The following is an 18,974-nucleotide window of genomic DNA, read 5'->3' as shown; positions in this document are numbered from 1 at the left end:
AGGAGAAGCCACTCTTAATCAGCAACGCTTCCACCTGTTGTTAACGCTAGGTTACTAACATCTTATACTGCAGATAACACGCCCTGTGGCAAAACCCACATCTCCTATTGTTGCCATAATTTGAAACCTAATAAATATCAAGTCCTTTGAAGCAGAATTGAAAATTCACAAACAGGCACTGATGGTAAGGATGAAGCAACATACAGGAGAGCTTGTGCCAGATTTCTCTGGATCCTACAGTCAAGTGGCATTGCTGCTGCCAAGAGTCATGGGGCTGGTCACTTACATCACTGACATGCTTGGTCACTTGCTTGACATGAATAGTGTCCCTGGTTTCTGGCAGTGTTGTGTATGAGCCCTGGGCCAAGTGCTTCTTGACGTGGTCCTTGTACTTGTTCTGAAGGAAGCCACAGAGAGCTTGTTAGGGTGTCTGCCTGGGGCAGTAGCCCAAGATGGAGGCAGAGCATATGGCTGCGAGAGGATTACCTCAGACACCAGATGGCTGACGGTCTTTGCCAGGAGGATCTGAGGAGTGTCCGGCACGGCATGGCAGGTTCCTCGTTCCTTGAAATGTTTCTCCTTGTATTTCAGCTACAGGGGTGAAAAAAATATTTCTTTAATTCCGTTGGGTGTCCTGTATATATTTATTCAGTCCCCAAATCACTCTATCTAGAGCTAGAAAAACAGCACCATTGACATAGGATGAACATTAAACTCAACAAAAGATTTGATGTGTGGAAATCATGGGACATGTACAAAAGAGATGTTCTTTCTCTCTTGTAAATTGAGGCTTCAATAACAATCAAAATGGATCTCATGATGAATCTTTCTTTATACACCTTGCCTTAGTTCAAAGGACTTTCAAACATGTCATTTAATCCTCCCTTGAATCCTGGGAGGCATTACTGTTTCTCCTTTATAGACGAGGAAACAGCAGCATAGAAAGAATATGATCACACAAAGTGAGTGTTTCCACATAGAATCCGGTCAGAACTTCAGCTCCCAATTCTTGCTGTGTGACTCACCTGTGGTGCAGTATAAAAGAAGGGACACCCAGATTTAACGGTTTCCCCCTGCTGTGGCCCTACTCTGCCATGTCGCTGGTGTTCAGGGGAAAGGGTCGTATTTCAGGACCAGCAGCCTCCTCTGCGTTCCTTGGGTGTCACCAGGGACTGTGCCACAGAGGACGGCCCTGAGTGAGATTAGCCATCATGGAAGGCACTGGATACTTACGTCACTTTCTATTAGAGAATTCCTCAGGGCCAGGACCATGTCTTTATCATCAGTGACAGAAAGCTTGCAACCCTTGAGGAACTCTCTATCCAGCTTATATTCAAACTGAAACAGCAGAAGGGCAGAGGAAGAAGCAGGCATTTGATTAAATTTGTAAGGGATCCTCCTTTGAAGGGTACTATAAGGACTTGCTATCAGAATGGGGGGGGGGCAGAGGCTTCCTGGCCCCTCACTGTGTGCTGGGCTCCCCACCTCCAGCCCTGAGGTCAGGACTAAGCCCTCCCAGCCTGCTCACCCCAATTTCCAACCCCGCGTGTGGGAGACCAGGCTCCATGGCGCCTTGGCCTCCTGCACTTGCCTCCCATCCCTCCCGCTGCCTCTGCCCCCATCCTGACTGGATCCCAAGTGAGCTAGGTTGTCACCCGCAACAGTGGTTATTATGAATAGTTTCTAATTTTTCTGTCTCAGGCATGTCCTACAGCCCAACTCTCTCTCCCATCTCACATCGCTCTGCTGCAGGGATGACTTGGCCGCCTGGATGAAGTCCGGTCGGTCGGGGGTCCACCTCCAGTGGGCTTTGTTGGCCTCATACTGTTTCTTGTAGTCCAGCTGTTTATAACAAGATGGAAATCAGTCATTGTGGTTGGTGGGTGAATTCATAACTGTGCATTTGGCACAGAGGGACAAATCACGGTTCTTTACACCAGAGAGAGCCCCAATTAGCATTTCTGTACAATCTATACAACTAGTCAGCCATTTAAAAGGTCATCTTGTGGGACCATTTGGTCTCAAAACAGGGGCTAAAAATTGTAAAGCCCTCCAGGTGAAATAATCCTACAATTTCTCTAACTCTGCTAGTGCAGCTTTATCATCTTCAGAGTCAAGTACTGTTAACTTCTAGCTAAACTCTGGCTTAACTGTCTTTTTAATTATTAAGTTTATAGTATTTATTTCATGCCAGGCACTCTTCTAAGTACTTCAAAATTATTAACTCATTTTAATCTTTATGACAACCACATGAAATTGACAGCTGAGGAACTGTCGAGAGGGCTAAACAAACTGCCCAAGGGGAGGCAGCTAGTAACCGGCAGAGGTGGGACTTGAACCTGCAGAGATTGGCTTCGGAGACACTTGCACACTTGCTAGACTTTCACCTGACCTGGGCAGCTGGCTGCCGGGGGCCAGATCTGAGGTACAGGAGCTACATTATTTAATTTGTCCTTGGAAGGGCCCTCACTATCAGGCACATTTCTTTCCTCATTCTTTCTCCCTCTTTTTTGCCAAGGTACATTTTGCACATAATAAAATCTGCATGCTTTTGATGTGCGGTTTGCTTTTGACGCTATTTATTGAGTTCCACACCCCCCCCATGTTACTGTGAAGTTTTTCAAATATACAAGAGAGCTGCAAGAATCTTAGAGAACACCCATCCATCCATGCATGCCTGGATTCTACAATGTACATTTTATTGTATTTGCTTTTTCACATACTTACCCTGCTAGCCATCCCTCCATCCATCTTTGGGATACCTGTAAGCCACCTGCCAGCCCCCAAAGGTGTCTGCTGACCCCGAAAAATATACATCCCCTCTGGCACTAGTGGACATTGAATTATTATGGTTTCATTATTTAACCATCTATATATCTTTTAAAAGTCAATACTCATCTAAATGCACAGAAATGTTTCTGTGGTTGAGGCTTTGAGATGTCCCACCACAAAAAAAGAATCGAGTCCATACAGGGAGATTTGAGCAAGAGAAAGGCCTAGGCCAACTTCTGACAGTGTCACGTGACTAAAATGTGGGGGGGGGGGGCGTGTGCATGTGCACATATGGGGATGTGTGTGTTTTCCAGAAGAAGCGGATTCTAGGATTCAGGGCAGGAGGAGGATACAGAGAGTGCAGGGAATGAAAGATGCTGAAACACTTTCCAAAATGCAACCTTCATTTCAGAATCAAGTCTCCTATTTCTCCGCCACCTAGCACACTGCTGAGGGTGCGCCGTCTGTGGTACGGCTTAAGGCCCTCTTTGCTCTTCCCCGTTCTCCTTTGTCACAACCAAAGGCAGCATTTAGATTCCGGCGTCATTAGTCATGCTCCTGGGGCCTAACTCTTGATCCAGACTCATTACAGCTCAGTCACCTGAAGATGTGTAAAAGGAGGTTATGTGTCCTGCAGGAGCTGATAAATCCCCCATTAGACTTAGGGAAGTTTCTGGAACTTACATTGGTGTTGACCTTGTAGGCATCCTTGGCTGCTTTGATATGAACAGCATCTGGAACAATGGTGCAGTTGGACTTATTTCTTTGGTAAACTTCTTTGTATTTCAGCTGTGGGAGGAAACACAGTGACAAGGATGATTTTTATGGTGGCCTACTTTAAAAAAAAAAACAAGAAATTAAAACCATGACTATAATACACAATGCTTCGTAAGACAGAGCAAATCTGTTGTGAAGAATGCAGCCAGGCACTTTTCTGCCTCATGTCTTAAAACTAGCTCCCCAGAACACATGGAATATGCTCACCAGTGTCACCGTAGGATTTAGGTCCCCCAACCTTGGCTGAAAGGGCCATGTGTGTTCTCCCTTTCCAAAATTAGAAAATCCTGAGTTCTAACATCTTGAAAACTGCTGACGGAAGAGAAACTTCCGCCCACTAGCTTACCCAGACGTTGTTAGTCTTGCCCTCTGTCCGTGCCCCCACTTTCTGGCTGTTACCTTATGATGTAATTATGTGCTTATCAGTCTGTTCTTCCAGTAAGGTGAACCCCTTGAGGACAAAGATCGTGTATCAGTTTTTGATAAATGAAGGAACTGATGGGTGTGTCCACGACCATCATTGCCAGAGCCACATCTAGCAAGTTGGGGCATGTGTGGGTCTGGATGGCAGAGAGAGAGCAGGAAAGCTTACTTAGCCTCTGTGGGCTCAACAGGTACTTTGTCCATCCTGGGCCTGACGTTTCTAGCTTCATCCACTTCTGCTACTCTTAAATACAGGCTCTGGACCATTGTTGGGTCTTCTATTACTTGCTGCAGAGGATTTTAGGTTTTAGTGTTAAATGTGAAGTAAAAGGAAGCCCCGTAGTGTGATCATATAAATCACAATTGTGTGACACTTTGCCATAGACCTAGTAAATCAGTATTTTTAGAGGAAAGGCATGGAAATCCATATTTTTCATATCTCCAGTTATTATTATAATCAGAAAGTTGGGGGAATGGATACAGAAACGCTTTGTTTTCTACAGTAAGAGGGAATGGACTGCTTCACATAAAGATTTGACAGATGTTTATGAATCAGTGATGTTCATGTTTGAAGTGCCAAAACTTATTTTCACATAAAAAGTATGAAAAAATATTTAAATGTTTTATACATTTCTGCCTTCATCAACAGTGCACTGGATGTATTCAACATTTTTCTTGGCAACTCCGGGTCAACAGTGTGAACACATTTATTTATCTACCAAAGAATTCCTGTGCACCAACCATAGTCAGGTTTTGGAGTGGGGATGAGCTATTCTACCGTTGCCTTTACTATGCTTTCTGGTGCCCAGATAGCCATAGAGTTCTTTAAAAATTTTTAATCTATTTTTTAAACTAAAACAGAGATGGCTTTCAACCACAGAATCTAGCTACATATCTGAAAATGTATTAATACATTTTCTCCTCAAATTCAGAGTATTAGAATTTAATGGCTGCCTTGTTCTTCTGGGTCCAGACAAAGCTGACAGGATATTTATAATGTTTATGGCACACTGCCTTTTTCAAAATGGCCTCAAAAATGCCACACCCCACTACCAGCACCCCCTCCATGCTTCTCTGAAATGTGATCTTGCTATTGGTTCATCCAAGGTGGCACTTATATCTTCATCCCTTGAATCTGAATATGCACTGTGACTAGCAAAATATGGTGAAAGTGACTCTGTCACTTCTAAGAGTAGCCCTTAAATGGTCTGGAAGTTTCTATTGCCACCTCTTGGAACCCTTCTAGTGTGCTTTGACACACACAAGCCATGTGAAAGGACTCTAACAGAGGTTCCTGCCTATACAACAGTCCAGCTCTTAGCCTAGAGCCATCCTCAGCTGCCAGCTATGTGAGTGACCCATCCTGGATGTCCTGGTCCACCTGGGCTTCAGCTGCCTGCCAACACAGGACAGAGGGTCCACTCATCTGTGCCCAGTTAGTTCACAGAATCATAAGCAAAAAGGGACACCTGGGTGGCTCAGTCGGTTAAGCATCCAGCTTCAGTTCACGTCATGATCTCACTATTCGTATGAGTTAGAGCCCCGTGTTGGACTCCAGCTCAGAGCCTGGAGCCTGCTTCAGATTCTGTGTATCCCTCTCTCTCTCTCTCCCTCCCCCCACTCACACTCTGTCTCTCAAAAATAAACAAACATTAAAAAAATTTTAAAAATTCATGAGCAAAAAAAAGATGATTTTTGTTTTGAGCCACGAAGTTTTAGGTTGATTGCTACACAGGAATAGATAACTGAAAAAGGGTTTGTTCTATCAGGTAAGAAAGAGCCCAAGATAAGAAGGGCTGCAAAGCCGACCTTGTACTTACATCACTGACTTCATCTTTGACCTTTCGGACATGCAGCAACATGGGTGTGTCGTGGATTGTGGTGTAGCCTCTGGGTTTGGCCTTGTTGTATTCCAATTTATAAAGTATCTGAAGGAGAGGTAAAAGCAGAAGGAGACAATATTGTACATCTCAATTTACAATATAATGTAATGTAAAATATAGAGGCAGTTTTTTGGGTATTTTTTAGTGTACATAAAGGGAAGACCATTCTATAAACTCAATAGGCAATTTCATGTTTTCTGCTAAAGCTCCCTTGCCTCTAAAATGGTGTGCCTGCCAATTTAGTTGGAATAATTCTTTGTTACAAAAGAAGAGTTGTAAGCTTATCAGGACATTTAACATCCCCATCTCCCTCCCACTAAATGGCAGTAGAATCTTCCAGACATTGTGACAATCAAAAATGTGTCTCCATATCTGCAAATGCTCCCTGACCTTGAGAATCCATTCAGTGTTTCTTGTACTTACATCACTAATTTGTTTGTTGACTTTGGTAGTACGCAGATGTTCTGGAGTATCTACAACTGAGGTAAATTTGTCCTTTGATTTTTCATAGTTTTTCCTGTATTTGATCTAAATGGTAGAGGAGAAGAACAAGTTAACTTGAAGTAGAATTGCAGGCTTTAAGGAATTTAACTTTCTTCTCAAGAGAGTCCCACAGCAAACAGTAGGATTATTACATAAGCCACAGATGTGGGGAATGGAGGGCATGGTGTCATACTTTCTCTTTTAATCCTAACAGAAATGTTTAATATAAGTCCATATTTGATGGTGATGGTGTAATGGAGTAGCAAATAATAAGAAGTGATATTTTCTGTATTTGCATACATGTGGGAACTCAGGCCCAGAGACGTTAAAAGACTGAACTAAGGGACTCAGATAGAATGAATCCCAGATCCAGGACTGGACCCTTGTTCTCTGGACTCTGACAGGTTCACTTAAAATATGTTACATCAAATATGTATTACGTCTTAAGGCATGTATCCATGTCAAAGATGAAAGAGATATAAAATAAAAAATGAGAGTATATGGTATAAAATATTTATCATTTTCAAAACAACACTCATTTTTGTAATTCCCAAGTCATGGCTTTTTTTTCATGCACACAAGCTGTTTAAAGCAGTGCAGAGACAAGAGAGCACAACAAAATTTCATGCACAACTATCTGATGATTATATCAGGCAGGACAAAGGAACAAGTTCAGGCAAACAGGATTTTTTGTGTCCAACTTAAGTGATAAAATGAGTTTCTAATACAAAAGATTAACAACTTTTTGTGTGTGGGAACAATGGCATTTTACTAACATTATATCTGGTAGTTAAGCAATTATCACTGGGTTTTTTGCTGCCTCACATGTACTTTTCAGCATGTGATGGAAAAGTGGTGGTGTGTGCTTCACCTGACCTTGTGGGAAGGCAAGGCCACCAGAAACATTGCTAACACGTATGTGTGAGGACAAATATGTTGGAAATAACCTAGCAAATTAGCATCGAACTCGAGGCCATAAATATGTACAAGACTCCGAGAGCTGCACTGCGGTCTTCATCCCTCCCAAACAGTACAGTTGTAGTGATCACTGAACAATAGATATTAGATGAAAACATTATTCAGCTATTTTAGAAGTCATTGAATCTGCTTAATATCCTTAATCCATAAGGAATCCATGTCTTGGGGCAAATATTAAAAAATTGAAATTAATGTTATACTAATTTGGAAATAAAGTTTGAAAAAGTCTCAGTTCATCTTACTAGGAGTTACCGGATGACACACGGATGCTGGCTGCTGCATCATCACACGTGGCCACAGCCAGAGTTCATTTGTAAGGAAGGAATATTTATGCAGCTGAATCCTGTGAAACCAGTTTGGGCAGGGTGCAGGGGAAGGAAATCAAGGAAAGCATAAAAGTGAATGCCCTCACGGCCTCGCAATCTCTTTTTCACATCATATCGGACATTACCTGGCTCCACATGTGTGTGTTGTAGAGGGCAGTCAACATATCTGGACGCAGAATTTCATTACATCCTTGTTTCAGAAGCATCTTGGCACTAGATTTATATTTTCTCTGTTCATGCAAAGAGCAGTGAAGCACAGAAGAGACTTATGAAGACAGAAAAGAACATGGCTCTGTATCCCAATCACTTCTGAGTGAAGAGATGTAGGCACACACTTTATGTGCTCAATATACTTGTGGGTGAAGACACTAAACACATTATAGTGCCAAGTACAACTGCGACCCTTCCCCTTGTGAATGGGAGATAATATAGCTCGTCCCACCAGCACTGCCTTACAGGAAAGAAGACATCACTGGAGTAGAAAAATCCACTACGGTGTTCTGTCTTCTTTCCTTCCATGAATTTTTGTCTTTGTTTTTGCTTTTGCAACTCAATTTGCAGTTTACAATTAGACCCTCTAGAAAAATAAAGTTGGGGGAAACCCAGCTTTTCTTTTTATCTTCACCACAGCATATGTGAGGACACAGAGCATGGACTGGCACACTCAAATAGCTCTTGGGCTCTTTGAATGGCTAGACAGATATTTGAAACAAAACGTCCCAATATCATAGGCAGAACCTATGACATCCTTGCAGCAGACGGAACAACATCTCATGAGAAATCTGGAGCACAGTCCTGCCTGGGCTGTCCACCAGCCCCGCCACAGTACCTGACTTATCTGGTCGCCTGCGATCTTAGCCAGCAGATGTCTAGGTTCATCGACTACCAGGTGGTATTTATCTTTCCGCTGCTCATAATCAGCTCTGTATTTTTTCTGCTCAAACATCATATCAAATTAAAGCAAGAGTACAACTTCAAGGCTACACAGAAATGTCCCAAGATAAACACTCCAGAGAGCCAGAAATAGGTCATTCCTAGAGGTGGGCTCCCAAAGCATCCAGGGTAGTAACAACATGGAGGCAAATAGAGTCATGTGAAGATCACCTGGAGAAGCCTGGGGCTTGGGATAGATCTGACTGATGACACCAAAATTGGACTACCTTGTGCATAAACACCTTCCATCCTAAATATGATGCCATTAGCAATGTTAGGTTTCATGGCATCTGAAATAAGGCACGGATGAGCTACAGGTTTACTATCTAAGGCTGTGAGAATCAAAAAAGCATATTCATGAGGAAATTCTACTAGTCTTCTAACAGTAGTGAATTTGATTATAAATGAGAGCTTGGAAATCCTTTGCAAACTATAAAAACAGAAATAAAATATATTAAGACTGTCTTCCTAGGAAGCTACTGATGGTAATTCTTCAGTCATCTTGCCTGGAAATCTACTGAAAATCAACAATATCAAATTTAAAAATAACAAAAACAACAAAAGATTTATATATTGAAATAAATATGCCATTGACTATATTTTAATTTTTAGATTTTTACTAATTTTCTAAAATTGTTTTTAATTTGCATAAATCCATGGAAAATCTAATGACAGGAAATTAAATATAAAGCAATCCAAACATAAGTTAATTCACAGCTTGCCCATTTTGACCATTTTAAGCTAAATTTTAATTATTGCTACACCAGTTCCAGGAAAGAGTGGGCAGAATATAAAATATTTTGGATGCAAGTGGATACGTCTCTGCACCAATGTATGAGTAACAAATGGTAGTACATTTGAATGGATGAATCACAACTATCCCTTTAGGGGTAGCTATTCCCAACCACTGCCATTAAGGGACCCCAAGTAACCTTGAACTTTTGGGTCTCCCAATTCTACACAATATCATGTTTAAGGGAGTTCAGCTGATAGTCAACAAAATCCTTGACTTCTTCCTCTTGTCACCTAAAGGGCTGTGCTGCCCTGCTAGTGCAAAGAGAGCCCATGACGGCTCTGGGACCCTTATACCACTCTGGACAGTCCCTTCACTTGTTTTATTCATTGGACAGTTTCTTCACTCTGCTTTTGGCAGAGCCCATCAGATGATGACATTATAAGAGCCCAAATCTTTATCTTGAATCAATATTTAAACATTTAAATTAAAATTTCCTGTCATTTTTTTGTATTGAGTTTTAATCAAATAACTCTATAGACTTCTTAAGGGAACTGAATAGGCTTAACTGGATAACGTCATACATACCTCATTCATCAATTGAGTTGCATACTTGAAATGTTTATTGATTGGACAATCTGCGACATACTTGAAATCTGACTTTGTCCTTTCAAATACTTCTTTATACTTATACTAGAGAAAACAGAACATGGTCACTTGACAGCAGGCTGTGATTACCTTAAAAATAAGACATGTCATTTATCTTATCATACAACTGAAACAATTCATTCAATGGAGGCTAACAAGAAATTACTGAACACTTACTTTGTCTCCTAAGGCAATGAAATACTCTAAACACTAGCCCCATTAGCCCCACAATACATACTTTATTGAATGCATGTCAACTAGATCTATCTTCCATTCTAGGCAAAAACACAAGTCAGTTTCTTCTTTGTTTCTATATATTATAATGATTATTATTTTGTTTTACTTCAGGTAAACTTGAAGGCATTTTTAATCCACTGATTTGAAATAATTTTCCAGTAATTAATCAGATAATCATAATACTTTAAAGCAGAGGTGAGCTAATCATCTGTTTTGAAATGACCGGATGAACTAAAAATGTTTGGTTTTTTTTGTTTTTTGGTTTTTTTTACAATTTTAGGGGATTGTAACAAAGACTATGTGACAGAATGTGGTCCACAACTTTTCAGAAAAATATGTTGACTCTTATTTTAGAATTCAAAGGAAGCTAGTCCAACTGCTTTATTTTGTAACTAGGAAAATAAGGACATAAAAACCAAGTTACTTGCCTCAAGTCACACATCAAATTTGTGAATTAAAATAATCCCACTATCAACTTTAACAAGGTAAGCTACTCAGAGACACAGTCATAGGGAGGGAGTTCTGGAAGAGCCATGGGGAGTTATACTGAGATGACTTTTGATCAAATTCAAATAAATGACATAAATAATGACTAGAGTCAGTGAAGTCAGTACTAAGAAACTTCCTGAGTAGAGAGAACAATTCAGTGTGCACTCTAACTACAGGGTCTAGAAACAAAGACAGGGATGGACATATGAAAAGTTATTTCTTCAGTACTAATTCTCTCTGTGGTCACTGGAACATGTTAAATGCAGGTGGCTCCTATTCTTGAGTCGATATACCTTGCTGTAGAGAGTCTTGTTCTTCTCAGCCAGAGTGAAGTCGGGGGTATCATACGCATAGCAACCAATGCCCTTAAGCCAGGTCAAATCTTCTTTATATTTTACCTGGGAGAAGAATATCATCAAAGAATTTTATGAACCTGTCTCCACAATAGCAGGTTAGGATCAACAGATGAGGACCGATAGTTGCTCTGACTGCCGACGTATAAAGAATATTAAAGTATTAAGGGAATTATTTAACAAAAGTTTCTGCTATACTGATTTCTGCTCATTTTATGGTAATTGTTCTATATGCTTTAATACTAATTAAAGCAGTTCAAATTCAGTAGGCATATTTTTCTAAAAAGTATATTAGCCCAGCAGTTGTATTTTCATATAAGAGCTGAAATTTCTTTCTAAATGAGCATGGTTATGTGTCCTCATTACTTTATGAAGTTGTCTCATCAAATGATCAAAAATGGGCTATTTCTTAAATGAAGTATATCATTCCCAGTCATGTAATATGATACCATGCATTTAGGTTTATAAATTTGAATATACATTTCTCTCTCCTAAGTTAAAGTTCAGTTATTTAGCAATGAGTTTTAGGATTTAAACATCCATATAGAAGATCTAAAATCCAGCCCAGTGTTCAATTATTAATCAGTATTTAATTTTATAAACCACATGGGAATATAAATTTATATGTAAAAAACAGAAGACTTTGAAACTCACATCACTGACTGCATCAGTAACTGCCCGGTGGTGGAAATGCTCTGGGCGATCAGGGATGGACCTCCAGATCCCCAACTGACTCATGTAGTTCTCCTTGTATTTCACCTATGGTGAAAGCACAAAGACGGCTATAAAGTCTTACCCAACTTTCATGTAAAACAAGTCTACTTTTCTCTAGAGAGTTTTAAGAAAGAGAGTACTTAAAAAAAAAAAAGTTGGTAGATTATTAAGCCCAACACAAGAAGAAATATGTAGGGACATACTTTACTAATGTCATCTGTGACTTTGCGATGATAAACAATGTCCAGAGCATCCTTCACAGTGTGGTATTTTCCTTTGGTCTTTTCAAATGTTTCTTTGTAGCGTAGCTGGAAAGAGAAAAGTACACAGATTGTAAAAAAAAAAAAAAAAAGCTACTAGCTTAAATAATTGAGTTCTTTTAAGCTTAAAGTCTCTTGAGTCTTCTCTCTTGAATAAGTTTAGGAGAGATTAAAAAGCTCATTTTCACATCCTGGAAGAGAAAAAGGACATTGGGAAAAAAAGTAGTGAAACCTGAATAGAAAATAGAGTTTAGTTAATGATAATGTATCAATATGAATTCATTGGTTGTGACAAGTGTTCAATAGTAATGTAAGGCATTAACAAAAGAGGGAAATGGACGTAGGATAATATGGGAATTCTCTGTACTATCATTGCAACTTTTCTGTAAATCTAAAACTACTTAAGAAGTTTATTTAAATCTGAAACAAAAAGCTAACTAGGAGGAGGAAAAAAGCAAAGAGCCTTGTTGCGGCCAAGAGTTACTAATGTACATAGAAAGAGGACAAAGATTTATTTTCTCTATTAGAATTCCTTCTCCATGAGGCAGTCTTTAAATTTTATTTTGTAATCTTGATCTTTGTGGTATCTCAAGAGACAACATCTCTGACTTTAACCTAAGAATATCACACCAGATTCATCCCATTTACACAACATGGGCACTTCTCTGAGTAGTCTGTTTTCAACCTCAAATAAGTATTTTCTTTTTGGGTAGCTGAACAAATACATAATTAAAGATGTCTTTTCTCCTGACATTGTAACTTTAGTTTTCAGGTCTCATAAAATTGCTCAGCTCTACTTGTGAGGATAGCCACCTATACATAAGCCAAACTCAATGGCAGATACAATCCTGGTTACTGTCTCTCAAAAAAAAAAAAAAAAGTTAAAAAAAATCTTTTTATTTAAAAAGAGCCCAGCACTGCGCCAGGAATATTATGTACGTTATCTTGTTTTGTCTAATTTAATTATCACAGTTCTTATCCTCATTTCACGTATAAGAAAACAGAGTCTCAGCGAATAAAGTAAATTATATAGAGTCATACAGCGGGCAAGTGACAGCAACAAGATTTGAAACAGTGTTTGGCTGACTCCAGGACCAGGACGTTATGGGAAAGTAACTATTAGTTGTCAAGTACCCCTGGCAGAGAATTATAAGAAAGGGTCACGGTTTTGTCCAGACGAGCAGGGGGAAGAACAACAGGCCTTCAGCATCGCTCAGCATTATTCTTAACTCCTGTGCCTGACTGCTACTATTTACGCCCTTTTGTGGTTTCAGTGTTGTGCTCATGACCCATGTTGTGAGCCAGGTCCTTGAAGTATGGATGACTGCAATGTCCTCTGTTTCTTAGGTGTGGCAACCTTGACTGTCGTAACAGAAGAAAGAAAAGGATGCATACATCACTGGCATTCCAGTAGGCCTTCTTGGCTCTGATGAGGATTGGCGTATCTGGAACAGGGGTGTACTTGTCCTTCATCTTTTCATATTGAATCTTGTACTTTTTCTAAGAAACAGAGATGGAAGAAAGAGACAAATGTAAGTTCGAGTGTTTTCATTCTTCCCAATTCATAACCATGTCACAGATTCAGCTAGAAAGCATGCTGTATCGGGCTCAATAAGACAGCAGCTTTACGTTTTGTGTTTTTATGCTGCTGAGCACAATTATAGAAATGAGCTCTCTGCTCAGAGGCAACAAATGAAGGTTTTAAGAAAAGACTTTTTTTTCTTTAACCCAGTGTACGTTGGTGCCAAATTCCTGACTTACCTCACTGACCATGTCCTTTACGTCTTTAGCATGCTTCAAGGCTTTGGTCTGGTTTCCAGCGTGATGATGTGGTCTTTCTTTGGTGGCAAGTTCAACATACAGATACTAACCAGAGAATAGGGATCACATGTGAGAGAGATAAAACACTTATGATTTACTGCCCAGTCATTTTCATTCATTTCTACCCTCTAAATGGGAGGGCCGTGTCTATTTGTTGTTGTCCTGGTTTTTCATTTATCATATGTATTTCTGTCTTTCACATTTGGAAACATGTACACAACATGCTAGTTACCTAATACTGGTTGGGTGTGGCCCAATCTAAATCCCTGTGATAAAGAAAGCCAATGGAAGAATGAGAAGGTTCTGACAGAGCCCTCAACACATCTTTCCCCATTTTCATCTGAATGCATAAACTGTGGTTTCATTTGTCATGAACATCCGATAGGTCCTACTGAATGAATCAAGCAGTTTGGTCCACAGGTCTCTCATCCAATAACAAAAGTTGTATGCAACTTAGAAAAGTAGACGTGGGATTACTTGCTTATGTAAAACAAAACCACAGTCATGATGGCCCAAAGGAAAACTACTTGAAGTTAAGGCCATGAGGTTTTCTCAAGGACAACTACGTGTGAGGGTCTGTCACTGACCTAGAGCGTCAGCCACACATAACACCCCCTGTGATGCCGGCGCTGCAAGTTTATGAATCTCACCTGACTCTGAAGCTTCTGCCCTCGCTTGGCTCTTAAAAGATCAGGAGTATCAGGAACTGAGGTGAAGATAGACTTCTGCTTTTTGCCTGCAGCTCTGTATACCAGCTGGACATAAAACAGTTGTTACCATTATTTCTGCTTCATTGACACATTATGTTCTCTCCTGAGAGATGCTTTTACTACCTACTTCATAAAGAAATCAGAGCCTGTCCCATTGCGACAATCTCAGTTTCTACCCAATAAACCAATAATTTTCTTACCTCTCTAGCCCTCCTTTTCTTTTTCCCTTGTATCAAAATAAGAGACATTCTATAACCTTCTCATTATGCAAGCCTCCAGTGTCCTTGGTCCTGTGCTCACCTGTGGTAGAATCTTCTTCAAGGGAAGGGGGCCTGGGGAGATGATGATCGACACAACGACCTTCCTTCCCAAAGGCTGATGGCCATTGGGAATGAACGTCCCCAAAAGCTGATGGCTAACGGAGATGCACCAAGAGCTGATGGCTAATGGCAAACTATTGGAAACAGCGTCTTATTTTATACCCTCCTTGCAAGCATGGAGAGCACAGTAAATGTTACAGTAAATGTCTTAATCAGAACAACAGTTACAGATAAAGAAAGGACAGATCAGGAACATCCTGCCACTGTGCATGGGTATATCTCCAGCGTCGTGGTCTTTGATGTTCTTGGCTGGTGACCAGGAAGACACCATCCTGCACATCCCAGTGTTCTGAGAACAGAGGTCATGCAGGGACAGTTTCTTCTGTTTCCCAGCACTCACCTGTCCCATTCTAGAAGACTGTGCTAGCAATTAATTATACCCTTCCCCTCTACACCTGCAACCTTCCTGTTTCTCGAGGCCTTCCCTTCATCTGCTGACAAATTCTAGTCCCTCCCTTCACTAAGCTTTTTCAATCTCTACTGACTACTTTATTTCTGCTTTTCACAGCCAAGCCTAGTATATATTCTTTTTCTCTCCTTTGATTAGTTTCTTAAGGCAACAGTTTGACTTGCACCCAACCATGCCAATAAAGTCATTCTTATTAGGACAACCAAAAACTACAACTGCCAAATACAGGAACAGTTCTCTGTAGCAACTAAAACTGCTCAGCAGTTTCGTTCCTGAAAGTGTTCACCTTTGCCTCCCATTCCGACATTCTAAGTGGCCTCCTATCTTTCTAGGCACTCTTTGGCTTCCTTCTATGGTTCTGCCCTAGCTGCCACTAGCTGGAGTCAGGGTTGGCCTCTTTCACCCTACACAGTCTCCTTGTGTAACCTCAATTGTACCTATGATCTCAATCATCAATTTGAGATTGAGGATTTCCAAACCTATGTATCAAGTGTTTTTCCTGAGCCAGATCCAAATTTTCAACAATGTCCTGAACTTACCATGTTCAATGTAGCATTCTTTAAATTACCATCTCCAGCCCAAATCTGCTTCTTCACCTATTTTCTCTACTTTACTAAATGACCCTTTGATCTCTCAGTCATATAGGCCAGAAGCTTGGGGAGTCATTTTATACTTCTCCCTTATTCCCATAATAAATGGTCATGAATCCTGGACTCCTAACTTTGTGATAGCCTTTAAGTCTGATCCACATTCTCCTTTCTCACAGCCACTGCCCTAGTTCAGCCTCCTTTATCATTTCTTCTCTATACATCCTCAACAGCCTCCTAAGACACCTTCTTAGGTCCTCCATTGGACCACTCCAGATGGCTTATTCATCTTCACAAATCTGAGAAGATTTTATTAATGCTCATAAATAATTCTTCAATGATTTTTCATCAAGTCCAATATTAAGGTAGTGCCCTGGAATCTTCATGAGCTGCCTTCTATCCTACATTTCCAGTCTCTTTTCCTAACATTCTTCCACACTCCTTTTGGGCTATTTGAAATCATTTATAACTTTAAGAACTCATGATGGCCATTTTCATATACTGTCTTATTTGCGTAGACTGTTCTTCCCCCTTTTATCTCCCTGGAAATCTCCTAGAGTCCATACTGTCTTCATTATCCCTATAAAATATCATTTGTCATATTGATGCTTATTTCTTTTCACACATTTTGAGCCCATGGAATGCAGGGGCTCAGCTCTATCATTCTTTTATCATCTTGTGCTTTGATAAAAGATCTGAAAATGTTCTCTGATCAAGGTTGAGAGAATTTAATATAATGAGGCCAACTAGGAAGTAAATCTGGGACTAAAATTCGACTCTCGCATTTCATTTCTGTAATTTTCTTTGTTCTATATTTCTCCTGTACTTCAGGTATGCATTGTTCATGCTTCCTAGTACTACAACATATAAAAGCCAAGAATCTATACAATTCAAAGACAATTCAAAAGTCAAGAACTTGAACTTCCTTCTGCCATCAAACTTTTTACCCATTGTTTTTAAAACTTTCCTAATCCTAAAAAATCCCAAAGTCCTTATTAAAACAGATTTATAGGTTCTACCAAAGATTTTCCAAATCCAGAATAGTGGCTTGGATCAGTATTTTTCAATTCAGGTTATTTAAACTAAATTTCTCCCACTCACTTCTCCCCACCTATGGTGACCACTATATGTGTTTGTGTATTAGATTCCACATATAAGAAAGGTCATGTGGGATTTGTCTTTCTCTGACTTATTTCATTTAGCATAATGCCCTTGAGGTCCATTCAAGTTGTTGCAAATGACAAGATTTCATTCATTCAATATTTGTGGCCACCACTTTCAGGACACTTCTTGGTCACTTTTCTCTGAAGGTCAGGGGAACTTGTGTTTCTGGTCGCATGGGACTGTTATAAGCAGGACTACCCAGAAAGGAGCTCATAGCCCTTTGGGGGCTGCAGCCAGGAGACACCTCTATTCCATCTAGGTCTAGTGGCTGGAAGAGCCTACTCTTGTGCATCCCATAGGACTGTAACCAATGGAGAAAGAGTTCTTAAATAGCTACCATCCCCAGGCACAGCAGAAGACAACAGACCCAGGAGCTCAGTCATTCTGTAAAGACTTGTTAATCATCGTGACTATAGCTTGAGGGCCTAACTAAAAATGTATCTTGGAGCTGACTATAATCCTTTTCAGAGATCCTATAGGATATTTACTATCTTCATGCTCACCCTCCACCATGCTTCAGAGCACCAGCATCTCCTAGAGGGAAATTTTTTATACATCTGGTGCCTGTTTTTTTTACAGCTGCCAAGCAGGGGACACCCCTTGATTGCCTAGCACTGGTAGCCTAGGGGGCTTGCATTCATGGGTCCCACAGGACTATGACAATTGGAAAGACAGTTCTTGGTAGGCTACCATACCAAGGGCATTGCACAGACTAAGGCATACTCCCAGTCTTTCTATGAAGGAGGCCTCTTTGCTTGTCCTGAATCCTTGGCCTGAGGGGTAGGCTTTAGGTCTGACACACATTTAGTAGTCTACAGAGCTGCTAACAAGGAACATATGTTGTGGATGGCATCTTGGTTCTCTACCTTCACCTTGCTCCTGCTTGCCAGTTTCATCTAGGAAAAAATGTATATACTTGTGTGGAGTCCCAATTTCTATGACAACTCCAGATTGTCTGGCTCTGGTGATCAGGAGGGTTTATGCTTGCAGTCCCTTAGGATTGTATGTATTTGCACACATTTAAAAGCTGATGCCTGGGGGTCTGGCTTCTAGTCAGCCTAAATCTAAATGCTAAGGTCCTACCCTTTGGGACATTGGGTTGTCTTAGCACATGCTCAACTACTGGGAGCCTGAACAACAAGTTTCACCTCTGGCATGAAGCCACTCCTTAAAGACTGGGAAAGGTGGTTCCTTCATTTATTGTATAGAAAATAACACAGTTGAACAAAATGAAGAAATAGAGAAATATGTTTCAAATGAAAGAATTAAAAATAAAACTTAGTAAAATGGAGATAATTTACCTGACAAAGAGTTTAAATTAACAGTCATAAAGATGATCACCAAATTGGAAAGAAGAATGAATGAACACAGTGAGAATGTCAAGAAAAAGATGGAATATATAAGAAAGTATCAAATAGAAGTCACAGAGCTGAAAAATACAATAACTGAACTTAAAAATATACTAGACGGGTTCAACAGCAGATTAGATAAAGCAGAAGAAAGAATCAGTCAATTCAAAAACAAGGCAGTGGAGTTCACCTAATCAGAGCAGCAAAAAGAGAAAATAATGAAAAAAAAAGTGAGATGGCCTTAGGGACTTGTGGGACAGTATCAAGTGGACTAACAGTTGCATCACAGTGCTTCCAGAAGAAGAGAGAAAGGGACAGCAATCCTATTTGAAAAAAAAATGTCTGACAACCTCCCTAACCTGGAGAAGAAAACATACATTGAGATCTAGGAAGCCCAGAGTTCCAAATTAGAAGAACCCAAAGAAATCCACACCAAGACACATGATAATTAAAATGTCAAAAGTTAAAGACAAGGAGAAACTATTAAAAGCAGCAAGAGAAAAACAACTTGTTACATACAATGTAATCCCCATAAGAGTATCAGC

The 18,974-nt window shown here is 40.1% G+C and overlaps 1 protein-coding gene across 1 annotated transcript in view; it reads right to left on the bottom strand.

Moving 5' to 3' along the window:
* The window catches only part of NEB (nebulin), a 206,526-nt gene that overhangs the window by 32,228 nt on the left and 155,324 nt on the right, over positions 1-18,974 (bottom strand). Inside the window, exons 119-134 of the mRNA XM_029934594.1 lie at positions 14,481-14,585; positions 13,771-13,875; positions 13,405-13,509; positions 11,953-12,057; positions 11,690-11,794; positions 10,976-11,080; positions 9,897-10,001; positions 8,472-8,576; positions 7,768-7,872; positions 6,279-6,383; positions 5,793-5,900; positions 3,457-3,561; positions 1,738-1,842; positions 1,234-1,338; positions 487-591; positions 287-397 (exon numbers count right to left, since the gene is read on the bottom strand). Coding sequence (XP_029790454.1) covers positions 287-397; positions 487-591; positions 1,234-1,338; positions 1,738-1,842; positions 3,457-3,561; positions 5,793-5,900; positions 6,279-6,383; positions 7,768-7,872; positions 8,472-8,576; positions 9,897-10,001; positions 10,976-11,080; positions 11,690-11,794; positions 11,953-12,057; positions 13,405-13,509; positions 13,771-13,875; positions 14,481-14,585 — 1,689 coding nt within the window. The remainder of the gene's footprint in view (positions 1-286; positions 398-486; positions 592-1,233; positions 1,339-1,737; positions 1,843-3,456; positions 3,562-5,792; positions 5,901-6,278; positions 6,384-7,767; positions 7,873-8,471; positions 8,577-9,896; positions 10,002-10,975; positions 11,081-11,689; positions 11,795-11,952; positions 12,058-13,404; positions 13,510-13,770; positions 13,876-14,480; positions 14,586-18,974) is intronic.

This window comes from Suricata suricatta, chromosome 3 (genome assembly GCF_006229205.1).
Source record: "Suricata suricatta isolate VVHF042 chromosome 3, meerkat_22Aug2017_6uvM2_HiC, whole genome shotgun sequence".
In the NCBI taxonomy this organism is placed as follows: Eukaryota; Metazoa; Chordata; class Mammalia; order Carnivora; family Herpestidae; genus Suricata; species Suricata suricatta.
The sequence above is the reverse complement of the archived record's forward strand: the minus strand, read 5'-3'. Positions and strand labels throughout refer to the sequence as shown.